The sequence below is a fragment of the Elephantulus edwardii genome, unplaced genomic scaffold (assembly GCF_000299155.1).
Source record: "Elephantulus edwardii isolate Elephantulus edwardi_28Jun2011 unplaced genomic scaffold, EleEdw1.0 scaffold00086, whole genome shotgun sequence".
Classification (NCBI taxonomy): domain Eukaryota; kingdom Metazoa; phylum Chordata; class Mammalia; order Macroscelidea; family Macroscelididae; genus Elephantulus; species Elephantulus edwardii.
This window is the reverse complement of record NW_006399836.1, coordinates 10,005,207-10,027,401: the sequence shown is the minus strand read 5'-3', so window position 1 is coordinate 10,027,401 and position 22,195 is coordinate 10,005,207. Positions and strand designations below refer to the sequence as shown.

At 45.8% G+C, this 22,195-nt stretch overlaps 1 protein-coding gene across 1 annotated transcript in view; it reads right to left on the bottom strand.

The window, feature by feature from the left end:
- Positions 1-15,647, bottom strand: part of TEX33 (testis expressed 33) — a 44,039-nt gene extending 28,392 nt beyond the window's left edge. The window contains exons 1-3 of the mRNA XM_006890224.1: positions 15,572-15,647; positions 11,450-11,913; positions 9,592-9,730 (exon numbers count right to left, since the gene is read on the bottom strand). Of these exons, the coding sequence (XP_006890286.1) occupies positions 9,592-9,730; positions 11,450-11,913; positions 15,572-15,647 (679 nt within the window). The remainder of the gene's footprint in view (positions 1-9,591; positions 9,731-11,449; positions 11,914-15,571) is intronic.
- Positions 15,648-22,195: the final 6,548 nt, after the last annotated feature.

The following is a 22,195-nucleotide window of genomic DNA, read 5'->3' as shown; positions in this document are numbered from 1 at the left end:
CTGGAGCTTCCCGACTAAATCAAGCCTGGAAGCAGGAGCGGCATCCACTTCCAAAATGGCTTGCCTCTGGAAACTCTATGTACGAACAGTGCTCAGGCTGTTCGTTCATAGGGTCGCTATGAGTCGTCTACGACTCGATGGCATTAAACAACAACAAACAACAGTGGGTTTCAGGGCTTATGTAACAGAACCCTAAGGCAGAGGAAAGATCCAATATCAAAGTGCGCTGGGAAGCCAGGGGAAATTGAAAGGGGGCGTCTGCAAACTAGCTCCAGAGCCTCCCACCTGGAGGGTATTACAGCCGTGAGAGCTGATAAACTGGTGAGGACGCTTAAAGAAGATTCCCTTCGTGGTTTAAAAGGGATGCAAGTAAGTCCTATGTGAATGGCAAATGGTGCCATCTTTCGTGTTAAATACAATTCCTGGTTGTCATTACTGCCCAGTGGATCCTGACTCATAACAAACCACCTTTTGGGACAGTTGTTGTTGTTGTTGTTGTTGTTGGGTCCCATCAAGTCAGGACAACTCACAGCAACCCTATGAACAACAGGTCTGAACCCTGTCCCATCCTGTGTCATCCCCACATCTCCTGACACACTCAAGCCCTTTGCTGCTGTCACTGTGTCCATCTATCTGGTCAACAATCTTCCTTTCTTTCACCATCCCTTCACCTTCCCAAGCATGATGTTAAAGGGTGATTACAGCTGTTTCTCCTCATTTTGACTGATTTCCGATCTGGCCTCTACTCCTACTACTGTAACTATGCGTGTTCCTTTATTGTTCATAGGGTTTTCAGAGACCTGCTATCTCAGAATGGCCAATCCTTCTTGCCAGTCTGTCTTAATCTGGGAGCCCTACTAACTCCTGTCCACTGTGGGTGACCCCCTTCCATTTGATGTACTAGTGGCACAGTTTTCACAGCACCCACAAGATACCTCAGTACAGCAAACTGACGTACAAGTGCTGCACTCATTAGCACTATAGCTGCAAAGTAATTAGCAACATGCACGCAGATCATTCCCCCAGTACAATCATTGCCAGATATGGGACAGAGTGCAACCAGGATGGGCTATTCCTTGGACATAATGCTAGAAAGCGTGAAGGTGGAGGGTCAGCAAAGGAGAAGGGGACTCTTGACCAGGTGGATTGATCCGGTGACTGGTGCAATGGGCTCTTGTGTGTCAGGAGGTGTGAGGATGGTGCAGGACAGAACAGGGTTCAGAGCTTTTGTTCATAGAGTCGCTATGAGTCATACTCAACAGTACATAACAACAACAACAACAGCACAAGTGCCATATAGAGTTTCTAGGGCTGTAACCTTCACAGAAGCTGACCTCCACATACTCCTCCTGCAGTGCTGCTGGGGATCCAAACTTCTGACCTTTCCATTAGCGGCCTAAGGCTAAACCACTGTGCCATCCAAAAAATCCATTGTGATCAGGCCAGTTCTGACCAATAGCCACCCTGTCAAACAGTGTAGGTCAGCCAGTGCTGTTACCAGTGTTCTAATCTCTGTATTAGAAAGGCCATCACAAAAACAGAAGAGGAAGAAAGACCAAAAAGCGTGTCAGAAGATATTTTGAATATTGGACTAGAGCAACGAGAAGCCAAAAAGAAGGAAAGAACTGAAAAAGTCAAAGAGATGAACAGGAAATTTCAAATGGCAGCTCAACAAGACAAAGGAAAATATTATCACAGGATGTCTAAAGACATCCTGGAGTTGGAGAATAAAAAGTAAAGCATTCATTCGGCATTGCTAAAATTGAAAGAGCCAAAAAGCCAATTAAAGCCATGAATTGTGATGCTGATATGCTATGGGCAAAATCTTGAATAATCCAGGAAGCCTCAAAAGAAATTGGAGAGATACACAGAGTCACTGTACCAAAGAGAATTAGCTGACACTGAAAAATGTCAGGAAAGACCATAGGAACACAAGTCAATTGTAATTAAAGAAGACATTTAAGCTGCACTGAAGACATTAGCAAAAACTAAAGCCCCAGAAATAGAAAAGCAATTGGCATGTTTCACTTTACAGATGCAGCCCTAAATGTGCTTACTAGTCTGTATCCAGGAAATTTGGAGGGCAGCAACTTGGCCAAAAGACTTGAAGAGATCTATGTTTGCTCCCATTCCCAAGAAAGGCAACTCAGCAGAATGTGAAAGCTATCTAACAATATTATTATTATTATTATTATTATTATTATTATTATTATTATTATTATTATTATTATTATTACATGCAAGCAAAATCTTGCTGAAGATCGTCCAAAAACAGCTAGAAGAGTACATTAACAGAGAACTGCCAGAAGTTCAAGCAGGGTTTAGAAGAATCCATTGCTCATTGCTAATGTTGAATTGGATCCTAGCTGAAAATAAAGAATATCAGAATGAATGAATGTTTGTGCTTTATTGACTGTGCAAAGGTATCTGACTCTATGGATCATAACAAACTATGGCTAACCTTGAGAAGAGTGGAAATCCCAGATGACTTAATTATGTTCATATGAAACCTTTATGTAGACCAAGAAGCTCTTGTCCAAACAGAGTAAGGAAACACTGCATAGTTTAAGATCCCTTGAGAAGCTTGGTATGTGGTCTCAAGGCTTGGGAGGAGACTTGACATAAGCAAAGGGATTGCCCAGAGCCTCACACCACCGAAAGCCAGGGAGGGAGGGAGCACAGGAAGTGGGGTTGCACAAAAGAAAAAGGTACTACCTGCATTAGACAAAGTGCAGGAGGACATTACTATTGGCGCCTTTGCAGAACCTACCAAGAGCCATGAGAGAAATCCCATTTCAAACTACAGCCAAAGGAGAGAGTGCAGATGCTCATGATGAGAAACCGGCCAAGCTAACACTCTCTTGACCCTTTTAGTGTCCCTCCTTGACCTCAAGTCCTGTGGTATCTGAAACAGCAGATGAGACAGGGGAAGTGTGCTCAGAAAAGAAGCTGCCTGGATGTGGGAGGAGGGGGTGGGGGTGGACACCCTGGATGGTCAGTGTTGTCCTAAGATGTAATCAGCTTGAAGCCATCAAAGCAACGTTCTTACTCTTCCCTTCTTTCAGCAAACCTAAAAATCATGTGCCTCATGTGTCTTTTTTTTCATCCCAGGAAAGCCGCAGGTTGACGGGACCAATGAGGGACGAAAGTGAACATGGCATGTAGAGTATCTGCTCTTTAGAAGAGTGAAGACTGAAAATCATCTCAGCATCTGACAGGATGAGTCAGAGCAGGGAGAGAGAGAACCAGGCCTCACACACTAATTTCAAATTAGGAACCTCATTGGAAACAGAGTCCAGGTGGTATAATGGTTCAAGCGCTTGGTTGCCAACTTAAAGATTGATGCTTCAGAGCCACCTAACAGACAGACGGGGCAGTTTACTTCCATGATGACTTATAGCCTTGTAAACTTCCGGTCAAGTTCAACAGCCCTACAAGGTTAGAGTTAGTATCAACTTGATCGATAGCAGTGAGTAAGATAATCTTTACAGAAGCAGATGTTCCCAGCAAAGCAGTGAAGGAGTTCAAACCTATGACCTTCAATCAGCATCTGTGCTCTTAACCATTGGGCCTGCAGGGCTCCTCAAAGGTGTAGTTGTTGTTGTTGTTGTTAAGTATCTTTGAGTCAGAACTGACTCAGAGCTGACCCTCCAGTGGGAAATAAATCCCATGAGAGGAGCTTGGCCATCTTTCTTTTGAACAGCAGTTAGTGGATTTGAACCTTGTGCGGCTGGGTTGCCAGTGAAAATTCTTACCACTAGACCACCAGAACTCCCTCAAAGGTGTAGAGCACCTGGCTATTGGAGTCAGAGCCTGGATTCCAACACCAGCGAATAACTTCAAGTCTGTATCACTGTGCTGCCGCCTCTTCAGCCCACGAAGTCCCACTGACCTCTCTGAGCCCACCTGGCCAACATCTGGCCACTGGGGACACCCAGCACAATTCCAGCTCTCCAGTTCCCAGACCTTGAAGGCTTCTTTGATTTCTCTTTGTCTCACCACAGTTCTGCACAAACACTGAGTGGCTCTGTCCACTAAGTTCATATGGAACCCTCCTCCCCGTCCACAGCCTCCAGCCTGGTGTCACCATCATCTCTCACTTGGACACGTGGACTAACACCACCTTTTCAGGGACATCCACCTGACTAGTTGTTGAAATGTCTTAAAGCTTTAGACAGAGACCCTGAATGGTGCCATGCTGAGATGAAAAGTCTGAAGGTTTGAATACACCCAGAGGCATCTTGGTAAAAAGGCCTGACCATCTACTTCTGAAAAAGAATCAGTAACAGACAACCTTAAGTGCCATGGAAGAAAGTCCTGGCAAACTACTTCTGAAAAAAATGACCAGCAAAACCCCAGATTCTATTCCTTTTTTCTTAAAACCTGTGCTTTATACCACAGCTTCAACCTGGTTCAAAAAAGTTTGGTAATTGCTAGAAACAAGCACAGAAACCAAATCTCTTGCCTGCTGTATTTTTACCCAAGCCCTGGTGGGTTACATGTTGTACTGCTGGTTTGAAGGTCGATGGTTGAAATCAACCAGTCCCTCTTGAGAGAAAGACAAAGCAGTCTTCTCCCCTTAAGGTTTACACCCACAGAAACTTAACGGAGCATTGCTGTCACTTTCCTTTACAAAAGTCCCTCCACAATCCTTCCTCCTGAAAGTGTCAGGGAAGTTTGATTCCTGTCAGCACGCAGAGTTTAGACCACCTTCAAAGTGGGGTGATCGGGCACCAACTTTGATTGACACGGTGGTTTCTCAGGTCGAAATGCCAAGGGCAACAGATCTGGTTGCTATGCAACATGAAGGCGGCCTTTGTTGATGATGGCAATTATGAATGGTTGTGAGTCAGTTCAAAGCCCTGGATTATACACTGGGACTAACATTATGTTTTAAAAAACAAAGGAGTTAGTAGCAAAAAGTCAGGATGATGTTCCCATGGCAAGAAGGAGGATAATAAAACTGAGAGAGGACTGTAAGGAGCTTCAAGCTTCCGGAAAAGTCCTCTTAAAACCAGAGGTAAAACAAAGTACTGGATTTACTATTATTATTTAAGAGAGAGAGAGAAAGAGAGAGGGAGAGGGAGAGAGGGAGAGAGGGAGAGGGAGGGAGAGGGAGGGGGGGAAGAGAGAGAGAGAGATCATGGTTTCTTTAACCTAACAAATGGTTCTTCAATTTCATTCTTAAATATGTTAAGGAGCCCTGGTGGTGTCATGGTTAAACACTTAGCTGCCAGCTACAAGGTGGTACTTTGAGCTGACAGCTTTTCCTTGGGAGAAAGATGTGGTGCTCTGCTTCCGTGAGAATCACAGGGATGGAAACCCTGTGGGGCAGTTTGGCTTCACCCTACAGGGTCTCTAAGAGTCACAATCAACTCAGCAGCAGACTTGGTTTCTTGGTTTACCATAAATATCACGAACAGATGACAGAGACATCACCCTAGGTCACCGGGAAAATGTGGAGCTATTCACCAGCTGGTGCTCAGTCCATTAGTAATCTTCCTAAAGAAGGAATTAAAAATGAATCCCTACTTCACACCAAAACCAGAAATCAACTCCACGCGGATTAAAGACTTATAAATGTGAAAAGCAAAACTAAATGTCTTAGGAAAACATAAAGGATTATCCCCATGACTCAGCATGGGATTGAATTTCTTCAGCCTCCTCTTCCTCAAAGCGCCCCTGTCTCGGTACACAGCCCCATCCTTCCAGTCGTTTGTTCCAGCATCATCCACATTGTTGTCCCAGTGCACATCCACTCATCAGTGGGCTCTGTTTGCTCCGCCTGCTACCAGTAGACCAGCTGCCAGCAGCAAGTCAACTTGACGGATGTGTGTTGACTTCGTGTGTGTGTCAGAGTTGAACTGTGCTCCAGTGGGTTGTTTTGGTTTTTTAATTCATTTTATCTTAGTTGCTGCTGTCGAGGTCATAAACAATAGAACAAACACCAATTCCATAAGGTTTTTCAGAAGTAGATCTCAAGTCCTTTCTTCTGAAGTATCTGTGAGTGGACTCAAAGATCCAACCTTCCAGTTTCCAACTCAATGAATTAGCTACTTGCATTAACCAGTCTGCCTTCTAACTTACACAAATACCCAGAATCCTACCACATTAGGCCACCTTCACAGCTGCCATCTTGGGCCACCATATTGCATGTTGTTGTGTACCATTGAGTCACGACTGACCCCTAACTGACCTTCTGGCAGGTTTTCAGAGGTAGTTAATCGCCCTGGAGGAGACGGCCCATCCTTCTCCAGCGGAGCAGCTGGTGACCTCGAACCACGTGCCTTCGGGATTGCAGCGCAGCTTCTTGCCACTAGGCCACCAGAGCTCCCTGCTCCATGTTGCATAGTGGGATGCAATCTGGGATTGCGTGCAGTGAACAACCAGGCTCCCTAATGCACGTTACCAGCTTCCTCCCACCTGGTTTTTGCAGCGACCCCCTTATTCTGTTTCCACTCCAGCTGCCCTACAGCCTGGTCTCAACTGGCGTAAGCCTCGAACGAGATCAAACGCTAGCCTTCGCCTGCTTACAACCCTCCACCAGTTCCCACCTCACTCCCATGTAGACCCTCCCCGTGGCCTACTACCCTTCATGCTCTCACCCTCTTCCTCGCTGACTTCATCTATTTACTCTGTCACCCTCACTCCTGATCAGTCACGTGACTCTCATCAACGGCCCACAAGTGAACCTGGCGTGGAGACAGAGAGAGACCTGCCGGAGAGGGTTCGCTGACCCTGGTGTTCCGGGGCCAGTAAAAGCTCCCTGTAGCACCCGCCAGTTTCTGGAGTATAAATGCTACCACCAGGACTGATGTTAAGATACTATCATGAGGTCCCCCTAAAATTGTCACCCTGAATTTATCCTTAAACTAGAAATATCACCTTAAGTCTCCTTAAAACCAAACAATAGTTCTGCACGAATAGTAAAGAATGCTTTTGAGCCTTGTGTTCTTTTAAGATCTAGCTGGGTGGGGTCAGATTGACAGCAGTAACCCAAAAGACTAGACAGGATCCTGAGGGGTCAGTGAGTTTATGTCGAGGGGGTAGGAGCCGCTCGGAAAAGGAAGCTGGATGGTTGTGGGACTCGATGTGATCAATGCCGCCGAACTGGACAAGGAGAAGCTTGTCCAGACTATATGTTCTGCTGTGTGTGTTCTCAACAACATACAAGGTAAATTACGTTTTGAAAGAGGTGCAGTGAGGACACTAATCATCTCACAGAAGTCACCAGTTGACTCCTGTGAGCTGCTGTGGGCCGGCTCCAGAGCGTCTTTGGCCCAGCTCTGTTTCTCCGGCTGGATGATGGATGGGTACGCAAATGTTTGTATATGATGTTTTCACATATTCGTGTGCATTTTCACGTAAGTTTAGAGGTGACGGGTGCTTTGTGTGTCTTTGTTAAGGATTAAATTGGAACACAATTTAGGGCCAGGCAAGAGGAGAATCTCAGCTGTATTTCTCTTGCCTTCTCCCCACCCCCACCACCTCTGCTATAAGCTCCAAGGGAAACCCAGAAAGGCTTCCACTGGGTTCCCTGGGTGGCAGGGATCAGTGCCAAAGGAAGAGGTCTGCCAGCACAGGGAGGAAGCAGGAGGGCAAGAAAGAGGTAACATGACAGGCTGCAAAGAGAATGTGGGGGCAGGGGAAAGTCCCTGCACGCTGACCACAGAACCCCAGCAGAGCAGTCCAGATGACTCTTGGGAATTGAGAGTGCCAGGGAAAGACGGCAGTGTTTGGAAACAGAAGAAAAAGTTGAATTAGAACCACAGATCTCCCTCCTGTGAAGGAAAAGTCTGGGCAACTTGTCTCCAATCTTTCTGTGAATGGAATGGAGCAATGCATAGTACTGTCACTGAACAATCAGCACGGGCGCTCTGGTGGCTTGTTGTTGTGCTGTTATGTGCCATCGAGTCGCCTGTAACTCATAGCAAACCTGTGTACAACAGCTCTTAATCCTGCCCCATTCTGAGCCAGTCTCACAGACTCTGACACACCTAATCCCATTGCACCAGTTACCATGTCAACCCATCTCATCTGGTGTTTTTCTCTTCTTTGCTGTCCCTCTTCCCTTCCGAGCATGACGTCCTTCTCCAAGGACTGGTCCTCCTGGCCGCATGCCCAATGTATGTGGGACGGGGTAGCTTAGTGTTAAGGAATTGCTCTGGCAACTACAATGTACCTGGTGTGGATCCATCGGCTGCTTCATGGGAGAAAGATGGGCAGTCTCCTCTCATGCAATTTACTGCCTCCGAAAACCCACTGGAGGTCAGCCATGGATGGGTTTTGATGGCAAACAACAACTAAGCAAACAGCAGATGGTACAGCCTTGCTTGCAGAAAATGAAGACTTGAAGCACATCTTGATGAAGCTCAAAGACTATTCTTAAAACTGGACCGATAAGCATCATCATTAGTGAAATAAGATCAAAGTTATCAAGGAGTTTCTTTGACTTGGGTCTACAATCAGCACCCATGTAAGCAGGGATCAAGAAACCAAAGGACATATTGCATTCGGAAAATTGCTACCAAAGACCTTTAAATATGGGTGAGCAGGGATGTCACTGTAAAGACTAAGGGATACCTGCCTCAAACCATGGTCATTTAAATCATTTCATATAAATACGAAAGTGGAAAATGAATGTGGAATACTGGAGAAAAATGACACCTTTGCATTGTGATGTCGGCAGAGAATTTTGAGCGTACCGTGAGCTGCCAAAAGAACCAGCTGATCTGTCTTGGAAGAAGTTTGGCCACGATGCTTTTTAGAAGCAAGGATGGTGAGACTTTGTCACAAATATGTTGGGCTTGTTACCAAGAGAGGCTAGTTCCCTGGAGAAGGGCATCATGGTCGGAAAAGGAGAGGGTCAGTGAAGATCCTTAGTGAGATGGGCTGGCACAAAGGCTGCGACAGTACAGCCAGGATCAGGAGGATGGTGCCGGGATCAGGCAGAGCTTTGATCTGTTTTACTCAGGGTCACCTAACAACGAACTTAGTCAGGACGACGCTGACCCACAAAGGAATACTGTGGGAATCTCCAACCCACCTTTCCTCCTCCCAGCAGACCTCACCTCTAGACTCTCGGGAAGAAGAATTATCAGAAGCCACAGACCAAGTACTGCCCTGCTCAGTATCCCACAGTCCTGCCAACCCCAAGGAGGCCATAGTAGTGTTCACTCCAGGGTGCTGCGAGCCCACTGAGGCTCCGAGAGGGGAAGGGTCTTGTCCAAGTTCACCTAGCTAGTGAGTGGCAGAGGTGAGCTTTGAACTCAGGAGAGCATCATAGTACCACTGCAACCAAAGGTGTCCTGGCCAGCAGTGCCCTGGCTTCACATTGGCAAATCATAAGCCAGGGAATGACTGTTACCTGGGATTGTGGAGAGTGTAACCAATTAACTTGTCAAAGAGACAAGCCTTCCCAGTACTGGTGTAAAGGAAGTTCTTGGTGATCCTGAAATGAATTCCCCTAGAGGTGTACCCCAGGGTGCCCAGGCCCCATGTGAGGTTCAGGAAGGGGTAAATAACTCGAAAGGCTTCTCTAGCCAATCTGTCATAACCACAAATGTCCACACCCTTGCCCTCGGGCCTGACCTTGAAACAAGTTTGCCCGCATGTTGTAGCCCAAGTCATAGTAGTCTGAGAAGGCGGAGGAGATATCCACAGGGGTCTGGGTCCCAGTGGGCCATGAGCTTGGCCTCTTCTGCATGTCTTCATGGATGGCCCTTCGAGCCTGAGCAGGGAGGAGAGGAGATAAGGGTCAAGTCCAACATCTTCCTTCTAACTCCTCCTTTCTGTGACCCTATATCCTCCCCCTTAAGGCTTTACCCAACCCTAAGCCTACAGCCCTCCACAAATCCCTGGGGCCTGGAACTGGGAACACACACACACACACACACACACACACACACACACACACCAGGATCGGGGCACAAAGGATAACAGTCATCACAAACCCCTCTCCGCATTGAACATCTGCTCTGAGCAGCATTGGGAGAAGTCCTTCTAGCAAAAGTAAAGCCACAGCTGTGAGTCACCTCCGGCTCACTGCGGCTCCTAGGACAGAGGAGAGACGCCCCTCCACAGGCTTTCTGAGGTTCTGAGTCTTTATGGAAGTGACTGGTCATCTTTCTCCTGCAGGGCAGCTGGTGGATTTGATCTACTGATCTCTCAGTTAGCAGCTGCCCCACTCCCCAAATTTGGTTAAGGCACTGTGTCACCAGGGCATTATGTTTGGACCATGAGAATGTCCGCAAAGGAGAAGGCCTTCAATGACCTTGGCACCTTGTCTGCAACAGTGGGCTTGAGCATGACCTTGGGCTTGTAAAGACAGTGCAGGACAAGGCAGGGGTCCCACAGTTAGTCACCAAGTCACAGGAAGCACAAGTCCCCAAGAGTGCTTGGCAACAATAATAACAGTAGTATTAATGGGGTTTTTTATTATTCTCTGATGGATTGCAGTTAAGCATTTAGCTGGTGCAAACCCACTAGCTAGTACATCGGAGAAAGACTGGCCATCAGCTTCTATAAAACTGTCGTTTTGGAGGGAGCTCTGGTGGCCTAGTGGCAAAAAGCTGCACTGCAATTCCAGAGATATGTGGTTTGAATCCACCAGATGCTCTGCTGGAGAAGGAGAGACAATCTCCTCCTGTACCTGTCAGATCCTATTTGAAGGTATGTTGTTGTTGTTGTTGTTGTTATGTGCCATTGAGTCGTTTGCAACTCACAGCAACCCTATGTACAACAGCCCTAAACCCTGCTCTGTCCTGTGCCAATCGCACTGTCTCTGACACACCCATCCCGATTACCCCAGTCACTGAATCAATCCACCTCATAGAGGGTCTTCCCCTCCTGCACTGTCCCTCCACCCTCCCAAGCATGATGTCCCTCTCCAAGGACCTGTCTCTCCTTACAACATGTCCAAAATATGTTACACGGAGCCTCAGAATCCTTGTCTCCAAGGAGTAGCCTGGTTTAACCCTCTCCAGGATGAATCTGTTTGTTTTCTTGGCAGTCCATGGTACATTCAATACTCTTCTCCAGCACCACAGCTCAAAGGCATCAATTCTCCTTCTATCCTCCCTAGTCATTGTCTAACTCTCTGATGCATAACAAGTGATTGCAAAGACCATAGCCTGTATCAGGTGCACCTTAGTCTCCAGAGAGGCACCATTGCTCTTGAGTACTTTGGAGAGGTCCCTAACAGCAGACTTTCCCATCGCAATACGTTTTTTGATTTCCTGGCTGCTGGCGCCAAGAGTGTTGACTGTGGAAACCCCAACTTTTAAATGTCGTCTTGGACCGCATTGGGCAGCTCCACTCTGTCTCAGGATCACTTGGCAATGACTCCATGGCACCAGGTAGGGTTCTTTGGGGTCCTTATGTTAGGTCTTCATGGGGACCCCCTGACACCCCACTCCCGCCCCCAGCCTCCACCCCTCTAATCTGTCACCTGCTTCTCAGTGACCAGCTCATCCACTGTGTTGCTCCCAAACTTGTGGCGAATGTTGTCAGGAATGACGCTCTTCTCCCAGCACATGGGTGAGTCTCTGTGGTCCTGGGCCCCCAGGCCAGCACCTCCTTCCGGCCCCTGGTCTAGCAGAGGCCCCTCTGGGAAAGCACCCTTGTCCTCACTCCCAGATGGGCTGCAGCTCTTCTTACCAAGGATCTTGGGCTCTGGGTGCCTCCATGGGGACTGTCTGCTCATGGCCGTCGAGGGCAGAGGGGACACCTTCTCCCTCTGGGACAGCCTGCTCTGGCTGCCCCAGGCACTGCCTCCACAGGATGGCTGTGGGGAGAGTGGGGCCCTGCACCTCAACTCCGAGCTGCCCAAGAGGCTGTGAGTGGTTCTCGGGGCGTCCGCGTCCTTCTGGGCCTCCTTGTTGTCCAGCAGGGCCATGGGCAAAGTGGTTGTACCTGAGGTGGGACAAAGCAAGACAGACAGACTCAGAAAGAGGAGGCAGGACAAGGACACGGATGGGGTTGTTGGGTACAGACAGACACAGAGCCCAAAGAGGCAAGGGCAGAAAGAAGTCAGAGGCAGCAGTGTGGTGAGAAGCTTGGAACAATGGGCCCCAAGCACCCCATGGCGTGTCCCACATTGCTTTAGGCACTAGAGGCTCCAGCCCTATCCTGTCCACCTTTGAGACACAGCGGTGTGAGCAAAAGACCTGGCCTCTTAGTTCCCTTCCCTCATCTCAAACCCCACCCTTTTCTAAATCAAGAGGGAGCCTCATAGGTAAGGAGATTGACTGGGGCTGTTTCTCCTCTTAACTGCGAGTTTCAACCACAGCAGGCCAAGCGGGCCTTCCTCCTCACTCCCAAAGCCCTGTTTACTCATCTGCTCTCAGCCCTGCTCTTCCAGGGCTAATCCGGGGGCTCTCGCATCTGCACCTGGTTTCCAGTCCCATTACTTCACTGGGGCCCCCTCATTCTCCTCATCCACCTCGAGTTCCCCCCTCCCCTCTTGCAATGGGGACTGTCTTGGGGTCACAATCCCCAGGATTGGCAGGATGGGAGAAGGCCTAACAAATGTGCTAATCCCTTCCTCCATCTTCAAACTGAAGGCTCCTATGACATCAGCAACTGGACGGTGGATCTGGGGACAAAGCGAGAGTGAGGGAGAAGAGAGGGTGCTGCTCTTTGCTGTTCTCAGGGGCCCTCTCCCACAACCGGGAGGCCCTGGTCCCTGATCTTCCCAGCCTACCTGCTCTGTGGCTCAGTTCCATCATCTCTCGTTCTGAGACAGTTGAGTCCAAGCTAAGGCCTGTAGACAAAGAAACACACTCATCTTCTCAAATAACACAGAGCCCTGATGACTGGGCATGCGCAGATAGCTGGACGCAGAGGCAGCCGGAGGTCTGCCCAGCTCTGACCAGAGGTCCCTGCGAGCTGCTGCTCACGACTCACTGGCCCTGCCTGGACCTACTCCATCCACCAAGCCCTGGTCACCCCACCACTAGGGCCTGGAAGGCCTCTCTCTCAAATAGCCTGGGGGCTCTGAGCTTCCCTTCCCCCACAATTATTCCAATTATGTTGTATCCCAGAAACATGTGTTGGGATCCTAACCCCTTATATCTATGGATTTAATCCCATTTAGGAATGGAATTTAGATAGAAACTTTAGGCTATTGAGGCCCTGTGAGTGTGGGGTGTGTCCCAAACCTCATCAATTCTAGGTGTGAAGACAGTCGGGTTGGTGTGTTGGCCCTGTGACACTGAGTAGATGGAACCATCTGGGGCAGACAAGAACTGCCCATGTAGGGTTTTCTAGGAACACTGATGGCCTAGTGGTAAGAAACTGTGCTGCAATCTTGAAGGCATGCAGTTCAAACCCATCAGCTGCTCCTGGGCGATTTAGTACCTCTGAAAACCTGCTGGACGGTCAGCTATGGATTAGTTCTGACTCCACGGTACACAACAACAACAACAATCCACGGGAAACTTATTTCCAAGTCTTTTCTCTCAGAGTTGACCAGTGGGTTCAAACTACCAACCTTACAGCCAAGTGCATAATCCTTCAGCCACCAAAGCCAACCTCACTGCCATAGATTTCCACTCCTACAGCCCCTCCATCGAGTTTCCAAGGCCATAAATCGTAAAGGAAGCAGATACCCTAATCTGTCCCCCTGGGAGAGGTTGGTGCATTCAAACATCTGAACTTCCTGTTAACAGCCCAACATGAGCAGCAGGGGTGCTTAAAGAGAAATCCAGATGCAGAGAAGTTATCCTCAAGTGACACAAACAGCCGGCACTAGGTTGGAAAGTGGAAGGTGAATGGTTGAGTCGGCCCAGTGGCACCGCATCCAAGAAGACTGTGTGGAGGATGGCTCTGCCCTGTCCCACAGGGGGTCTTGTTTTGCTTATTTACATAAACAAAGGCAGTCCTTCAAAAGAACAAGAGAATGCTGTGGAGCTTAAAAATCAGAAAGGTGGTGTGTCTGTTATCTCTTCACCAAACGTACTCAATCTGTCTATCGTCGTTGTTATGTGCTGTCGAGTCGCCTATGACTCAGAGTGACCTTAAGAACCATGGTCCTGAACACTATCCTATCCTGAGCCAACCCCCCCATCATCTGACCTCATTGCCACAGTCACAGTGTTGATCCAGCTCATCTGGGATCCTCCTCTCCTGTGTTGTCTCTCCACCCTTCTAAGCATGATGTCCTTCTCTAAGGACTGGTCCCACCTGGCTACCTGGCCAAAGCATGTGAGATGGAGCTTCTAAGAAACAACCTGTTTTCACCCTCTCGAGGACAGACTTGTTTGTTTTCTTGTAAGTCCATGGTATGTTCAAGTCTCTTCTCCAGCACCACAACTCAAAGGCATTGATTCTTCTTCTTTTGTCGGTAGTCATTGTCCGGCTCTCTGATGTGTAACAAGCAATTGAGAAGACCATGGCCTGGATCTGTCACACCTCTGTCTCTGGACTGGCATTGTTGCTCTTCAGCACTCTGGGGAGGTCCTTGACAGCGGATTTTCTCAATGCAGCTAGTCTTTGTATTTCCTAACTGCTAGTGCCAAGAGTGTTGATTCTGGATCCAAACAAGACGAAGATGTCAACACCCTCAGTCTTTTCTCCATCTATAATGGTGCACATTATTGACCTGGTGTTGGGGATCTTTGTTTTCTTGATGTTGAGCTTCAATCCATAGTCCTTGACCTTCTGCAACAAACACTTCAGGTTCTCTTCAGTTTGGGGGAAGCAAAAATGTGTCATCTGCACAGCACACGTTGGAGATGAATCTTCTTCCAATGCTGATGTCACATAATCTGTGCAACATATAAATTTAAAAGATATGGAGAAAGAAAACATCCCTGATACACTCCTTTCTTAATTTTGAGTGCCAAAGGGTCCTCTTGCCCTCTTGGTCTTGGTATAGGTTTCATATGAGCTCAATCAAGTATTCAGGGATTGCCATTCTTGTTATAATTAGCCACAGTTTGTTATGATCCACACAATAAAATGCTTTTGCATAGTTGATAACATAAAAACAGACATCGTTCTCATGCTCTCTACTTTCAGCCAAGATCCATCTGGCATTGGCTATGATGTCCCTAGTACCACGGCCTAGCAGTTCTCTGTCAATGTCCTGTTCCAGTAGTTTTTGGATAATCTTCAGCATGATTTTGCTTACATGTGATACTGTTCCATAATTTCCACTGTCTATTGGATCACCTTTTTAAAAAAAAAAAGTTAATTCGTATCTTTTATTAACTCATAATTACTTGTCCTCTCATTTGTTAAAGCAATAGGTCAGAAGCACTTGCCACAGTGGTGTCTGTCAAAGCGGCTGGCCATTAAAACTCCAGCGCCGCACTCATCTGAAACACATTCCCAACAAAGGCCAACTAATTTTGCCATTCTCATCCACTTTCTAGTATTTCAGAACAGCCAGCTGAACCTTCTTTCTCTTATGCTTATTCTTCTTGGGAGTGGAGTAAGACTTCTTCTTCCTTAACACCACCACGAAGTCTCAATACAAGATGAAGTATGGACTCCTTTTGGATGTTGTAGTCAGACAGGGTCTGCCCATCTCCCAGATGCTTTCCAGCAAAGATGAGTCTTTGCTGACCAAAAGGAATTCCTTCCTTATCCCGGATCTTGGCCTTGACATTCTTGATTGCATCCGAGGGTTCAGCCTCGAGCATGATGATCTTCCCTGTGAGGGTTTTTACGAAAATCTGTATCTTGACAGTGGTCCCACCATGGATGGCAGATTGGAAAGGAAAGTTGGATCACCTTTTTCTTGGAAATAAAAATAAGTCTGGATCTCTTCTAGTCAGTTAGTAGGCAAGTTACTCCAGATTTCTTGGCACAATCTGGTGGGCACATCCAGGGCTGCATCTCTTTGTTGAAATATGTCAACTGATAGTCTATCAATTCCTGGACCATTATTTCTTGCCAATTCCTTCAGAGCAGCTTGAACTTCTTTCTTTATTGCCATTGGTTCTTGATCGTTTGCTACTTCCTGAAATGTTTCTGGGTCAGCATCTGGCCTAGTTTTCATAAGTGATACTGAGCTTCTCAGCGATTCTTTAGACAGATATAATCAAGCTGATTCCTAAGTAGATCATCAGGTGAGGTCCGTGTGGATGTATAGTCATTGTTTGTATACTGAGAAAATAATCTGGGGAATTGGACTATATGAAGAATGCAGCATCAGGATTGGGGGAAGACTCATCAATAACTTTTGGAATACAAATGATGTAACCCTATGTGTTGAAAGCAAAGAGGACTAGAAACCTAATGAAGATCAAAGACTGACTACATACAGCCTTTGGTATGGAATACACCTCAAAACAAAGACCTTCACAAGTAGTCCAATAAGCAACATGATCAAGAAAAAGAAGGACATTTGGGTTAACAATTCCCATGGAATTAGCAATCAAGGAATCAAATATGTATTATATCAGGCAAATCCTCTGCAAAAGATCTATTTAAAACTATTTCAAAAAGCAAAGATATCACTTTGAGGACTAAGGTGTTGTGACCCACGCTGTGGTGTTATCATTTGCCTAGGGTGCTTATGAAGGTTGGATAATGAATAAGGAAGACTGAAAAAGAACTTATGCCTTTGAATGATGGTGTTGGCAAAGAGTGTTCCATATACCATGCCTCCTAGAAGAACCAAATTTCTTTTGGAATAAGTGCAGGCAAGCCATTTCTCAGGTGCAAGAGTGGTGGAACTTTATCTAGCACACTTTTTAAAAAAAATTTTACTTTTTATTATTTTTGTGTGAGTGTACCGTCAAATCAGATCTGACTGGTACAAGAGGAGATTGTCCCTCCTTCTCCGGCAGAGCATCTGGTGGATTTGAACCGTGCGGCTCTGGGATTGTAGTTGCAGCTCCTTGCCACTAGGCCACCAGAGCTCCCCTAATACTAACACACTTTTGACATGTTACCAGGAAGAGACATTCTCTGGAGAAGGACAACATGCTTGGTAGAGGGTCAGTGAAAAAGAAGGTGACCCTCAATGAGGTGGAGTGAAATAGTAGCTGCAACAATGAGCCTAAACAGGCCACAATTGTGAGGACAACTGAGAACCAGGGTTCCCGTGTGTTGTATGTAGAGTCACTCTAACTTGGTACCTAAATGATGACACCTAACAACAGCTTAGACACAGAGATCAGCAAGCACCAATGGGAGAAAGACAGATGTGTAGATACCACCGTGGCTTTGAGGAATATCAAAGCTAAATGACAAAGCCTAAACCCAGTGCCATCAAGTCTATTCTGACTCATGGAAACCCTGTGTTTTGTTTTGCTTATTTTTGTACTTTTATTTACTTAAGAGATATTTTTATGAAAAGCTAAGTGTTGTTATGTGACATCAAGTGCCTTTGACTCATAGCCCGTATGTACAATAGCTCTGAAGTCTGCCCTGCCCCGAGTCAGTCTCACTGACTCCAACACCCCCACCCCCATTGTCCTACTTAACTGTATTAATCCGTCTCATCTGGGATCTTCCTCTCCTACACTATCCTTCCACCCATGATGTCTTCTCCAAGGGCCGGTCCCTCCTGGACATGTGCCCAAAGTATGTGAGATAAGAGCTTCAGAATCCTAGCCTCCAAAAAGAGAAACTTGATTTCATCCTTTCCAAGACAGAACTATTTGTTTTCTCAGTGTTCCATTGTATGTTCAAGATTCTTCTCCACCACCACAACTCGAAGACATTGATTCTTCTTCTGTCATCCTTAGTCATTGTCCAGCTCTCTGATGCATAATAAGTAATTACTAAGACCATGATCTGGATTAGGCATACTTCAGCTCTAGAATGACAGTGTACAAAATCATATTTTTTTTTTATTGTAGGGGCAAATATATATTACAGTGCTATTCAAGAGGCTGGGCTCTATGAAGAGGGATGTGACATCGGGATTGAAGGAAGACTCCTCAACAGTCTACATTATGTAAATGGCACAATATTGCTTGCTGAAACTGAGGTGGACCTGAAGCACTTGATGCAGAAAGTCAAGGACTGTAGTCTTCAATATGGATTGAAGCTCAACATCAAGAAGACAAAGATTCTCACCACTGGGCCAATTGGCAGCACCATGATGGATGGAGAAGAGACTGATGTTGATAACAATTTGAGCTTGCTCGGCTTTGCAATCAACATTTTTGGAACCAGCAGTCAGAAAATCAAAAGACAAATTGCACTAGGAAAATCTGCTGTCAGGGACCTTTCCAGAATACTGAGAAGCAGTGAAGTCAGCCAGACTAAGATGCACCTGATCCAGGCCATGGTCTTTGCAATTACTTGCTTTGCATCAGAGAGCTGGACAATGATTAAAGATGACAGATGAAGAATTGGTGCCTTTGAATGTGCTGGGGAAGAGAATTGAATATACCATGAACCACTGAGAAAACAAATAGGTGTATCTTGGGAAGGGTGAAACCAAATATCTCCTTGAAGGCTAGGATTTTGAAGCTTCATCTTTAAGTATTGCAATTTGCGGCTTGAATTTGTTCTTCAGATCCTTCAGTTTGACAAATGCTGAGCAAGTTCTTTCCTTTTGACTTTCTGACTTCAGCTCTTTGTACATTTCTTTGTAATATGTTGCTTTATCTTCATAAGCTATCCTTTGAAATTGACTTTTCAGCTCCTTCCTGATTTCTTCTCTTTGCTTTGGCTTCTGGGTGGTCTAATATTCTCAGCAATATTCAGAGTCTTTTCTGATATCCATCTGGAACTTTTCTTCTTCCTCTGTCTTTGTGATGATCTTTTGCTTTCTTCGTGGATGATATTCATTGACACAGTAAGTAAGGCAATGGCGTTGGTGTGTCAGAGTCAGTGAGACTGGCTCAGGACAGGGCAGGCTTCAGAGCTGCTGTACACAGGGTCACTAACAGTTGCAGGTGACTCGATGGCACATAATATTAATCATAGTCACTGTGCTGTGCTATTCAACAACACATGCTATGCAACTGTCATTAGGTGCTAAATAGAAATCTACCACCTTGCAAGCCATAATGCCCATTCTCCTGTTCCTCCGTCTCATGAAAACCACTGATAAACTTTGGAGATAGAGACTTTATGTTGTTTATATTATTAGGTGTTTTCAAGCACAACTCATAGCGACCCTATGAACAACAGACCTGAATCCTGCCCTCTCCTGCGCCACCCTCATCCGCTCTGACATGCTTGAGGCCATTGCTGCAGTCACCGTGTCAGTCCACCTCTCTGGGGTTTTATGGGACAAGGTAGAAATCCTTCATGGGGTCTCCAAGACTGTAAATAGTCACACAGCAAACTGCCACATCTTGCGGCGGCAGAACAGCTGGTGGGTTTAACTCCCTACCCTTTGGCTTAGCAGCTGCATTATTCCATCACTGAAGCACCAGGACTCCTATACAGAGACTAGGGAAGCAGAAACAAAGACTTTCTTTCAGAGTGGATGGAGAGAGTGCCTTCTTCTAGTGCCAAGTCCAGTACAGTTGAGTTGTCTCAAGCTCAGTGACCCGGCAGGGCAGAATAGAAGTGTCCCATGGTGCTTCGAGGCTGCAGATCTTTCTGGAAGCAGGCTGCTTCATTTTTCTCCCACAGAGTGGCTGATGGTTTCAAACCCCCAACCTTGCAGTTTGCAGCCATACATTTTAACCACTATGCCACCAGGAATCCCCACCTAAAGGCAGTGCCTAACTTTAAGTAAATTTATAAAATTGGTCTCCTAACTTTAAGTAAATTTATAAAATAATTTTTTGTTTGTCAAAGCCACCTACCTGAGGCACTTCAGTTAACAACAGGACTAAGACACAAAGACAGGAATCTGTTTCTTTCATCTTCTCCTTCCCCAGTCATCTCCCACCCCAGCCCTAAAGGACCACTGTAGCCAGCAGGCCTCTGGCTATGCAGTGTAACTGCCCTGTGCCCCATTCTGGATGGCTTAACTTCTTGCAGATAAGACACTCTCCCTTTTAATGATCAAATTCGTCAAGGTCACAAGTGAGAAGGAAATGAAGAAGGGAAGTCAAGAGCAGGAGGTGACTCTGGGTAAACTTCGTCTTCCCCTTGAGGACCAGGATGTGGCTCTTGGTTTAAGGGATTGTTCTCACAGCTTCAAAAGCTACTGAAGAAGCAAGGATTTCATGAATTGCTACCTAACTTGGGAGGAACTGGAGAACATTATGCTAAATTATATAACTCAATCCCATAAGGACAAATACTGTATAAGACCATTATTGCAAAAATAGATAACTTCTGAAACATGTATAAGTCACCACAACAAGATAAAGGTAAACACCCAATTGAAAAATGGACACAGGATATGAACACTTCACAAAAGAAGACATTCAGATGGCCTACAAACACAGGAAGTGCTCAAAACCCCTAAATCTAAGAGAGATGCAAATCAAAACAACTGTGAGATATCACTTAGCCTAGTAAGAATAGCAAAATTCAACAGAGCAGCAAACAACAAATGCTGGCAAGGTTGCAGAGAAACTGGAACCCTTATTCCTTGTTGGTGGGAGTGTAAAATGGTGCAACCACTATGGAAGGCTGTATGGCACTTTCTCAAGAAGTTGCAAATAGAAATACCATTTGACCCAGCAATTCCACTACTATATATCTTAAAGAAACCAGAACTGTCACCAGCAGAGATATGCACACCATGTTTATTGCTGCTTTGTTTACAACAGCAAAGAGTTGGAAACAACCCAAGTGCCCATCAACAAGTGAATGGATAGAGAAGCTGTGGTATACTCACACAATGCTATGCAGCACTGAAAAACAAGGAACTCGTGAAATATTATTCAAAATGGGTGACCCTGGAGGACATTATGCTGAGTGAAATATCTCCATCACAAAAGGACAAATACTGCATAGTGCCACTGTAGTAAAATGGGACTGACATCAGGTTTGAGGGGAACCAAAGAAAAGAGGAGATAATGTATACTGCATTGAAACAGATGAGGGAGAGAACTGTTTAAAAGGGATATATGATTAGGTATTATTTGCATGAAAAGAGTCCAGAATAAGAGCTGCATAGTAAAGTGGACTGGGGTGGTGGTGGGGCGGGGGGATTGTATAATAATGAAAGAATTTTTTTTTCTTTTCAAAGGGAAAAGCTGGGGGTAGGGGTAGGCAGGGAGGAAAATGTACAACAATGAATGAATGGAAATCCAAGTTTTCCATAATCTTTCATTAAAATCTCAATTTAACACTGCAATCCCAGAGATTTGTGGTTCGAATCCACCAGATGCTGTGCTGGAGAAGGAGGGGAGATCTCCTCCTGTACCAGTCAGATCCAATTTGACAGTACACACACACGCACACACACACACACAAAATAAAAAATAAAAAATCTCAGTTTAAAAAAATAACATGTATGAGGATCCAAGTGGCAGAGGGGGGAGCAGAGGGGTGAGGATGGGTGGGGGTGGAGTGGAACAGAGGGGGTAATCATGTTGTTGTTGTTAAGTGCTGTTGAGTGGTAGATGACTCATAGAGACCCTATGAATGAAAGACCAGAGCACTGTTCATAGTTTCCTTAAGTTAATCACAGGGTCACACAATTTGACCGGTAGGGGACGGGGTGGGGGAAGGAAATGGGAAAGATCCAATGTGAAAAACAATGTATACAAACTTGTTAGTAAACCAGTACACAATAAAAATTGTATTTAAAAAGAAAAAGAAAAAAGCCCCTGCGCTGACATGTCCAGGTTCCTTTTTCCCAAGTGATTTTTCTTATTTAAAGTCTCTTATCAAATGGGGAGTTTTTCTAAGTGTGCTTTCATTAAATAAGATGAACTATTGAATAAACCATTGCCTAGTACCTAGGACCTGCACCATTATTTACCTATAAACGTCTTTTATAATAAAGGAAAGGTTTCTTTGTGATCTCTTCTAGCAAGCCAGAGATGGAATGGATCTTTTTTAAAAAATTTTGTTATTATTCATTTTAATGAGAGTTTACAGGGACTGAGGATTTCCATTCATTCATTGTTGCACTTTTCTCCCTGCCCCCCACCCCCAATTTGCTCTTCGCTTTGAAAATTAAAAGAAAAATTCTTTCATTGTTATACAGTCCCTCCCCCCAAGTCCACTCCACTACGCAGCCTTCGCTCTGGACTCCTGATATGACAATAATACTTAATCACATATCCCTTTTAAATAGTTTTCTCCCTCATCTGTTTCAATGCAGTATACATTATTTATCCCATCTTTCTCAGTCTCTCCCAACCCCGAT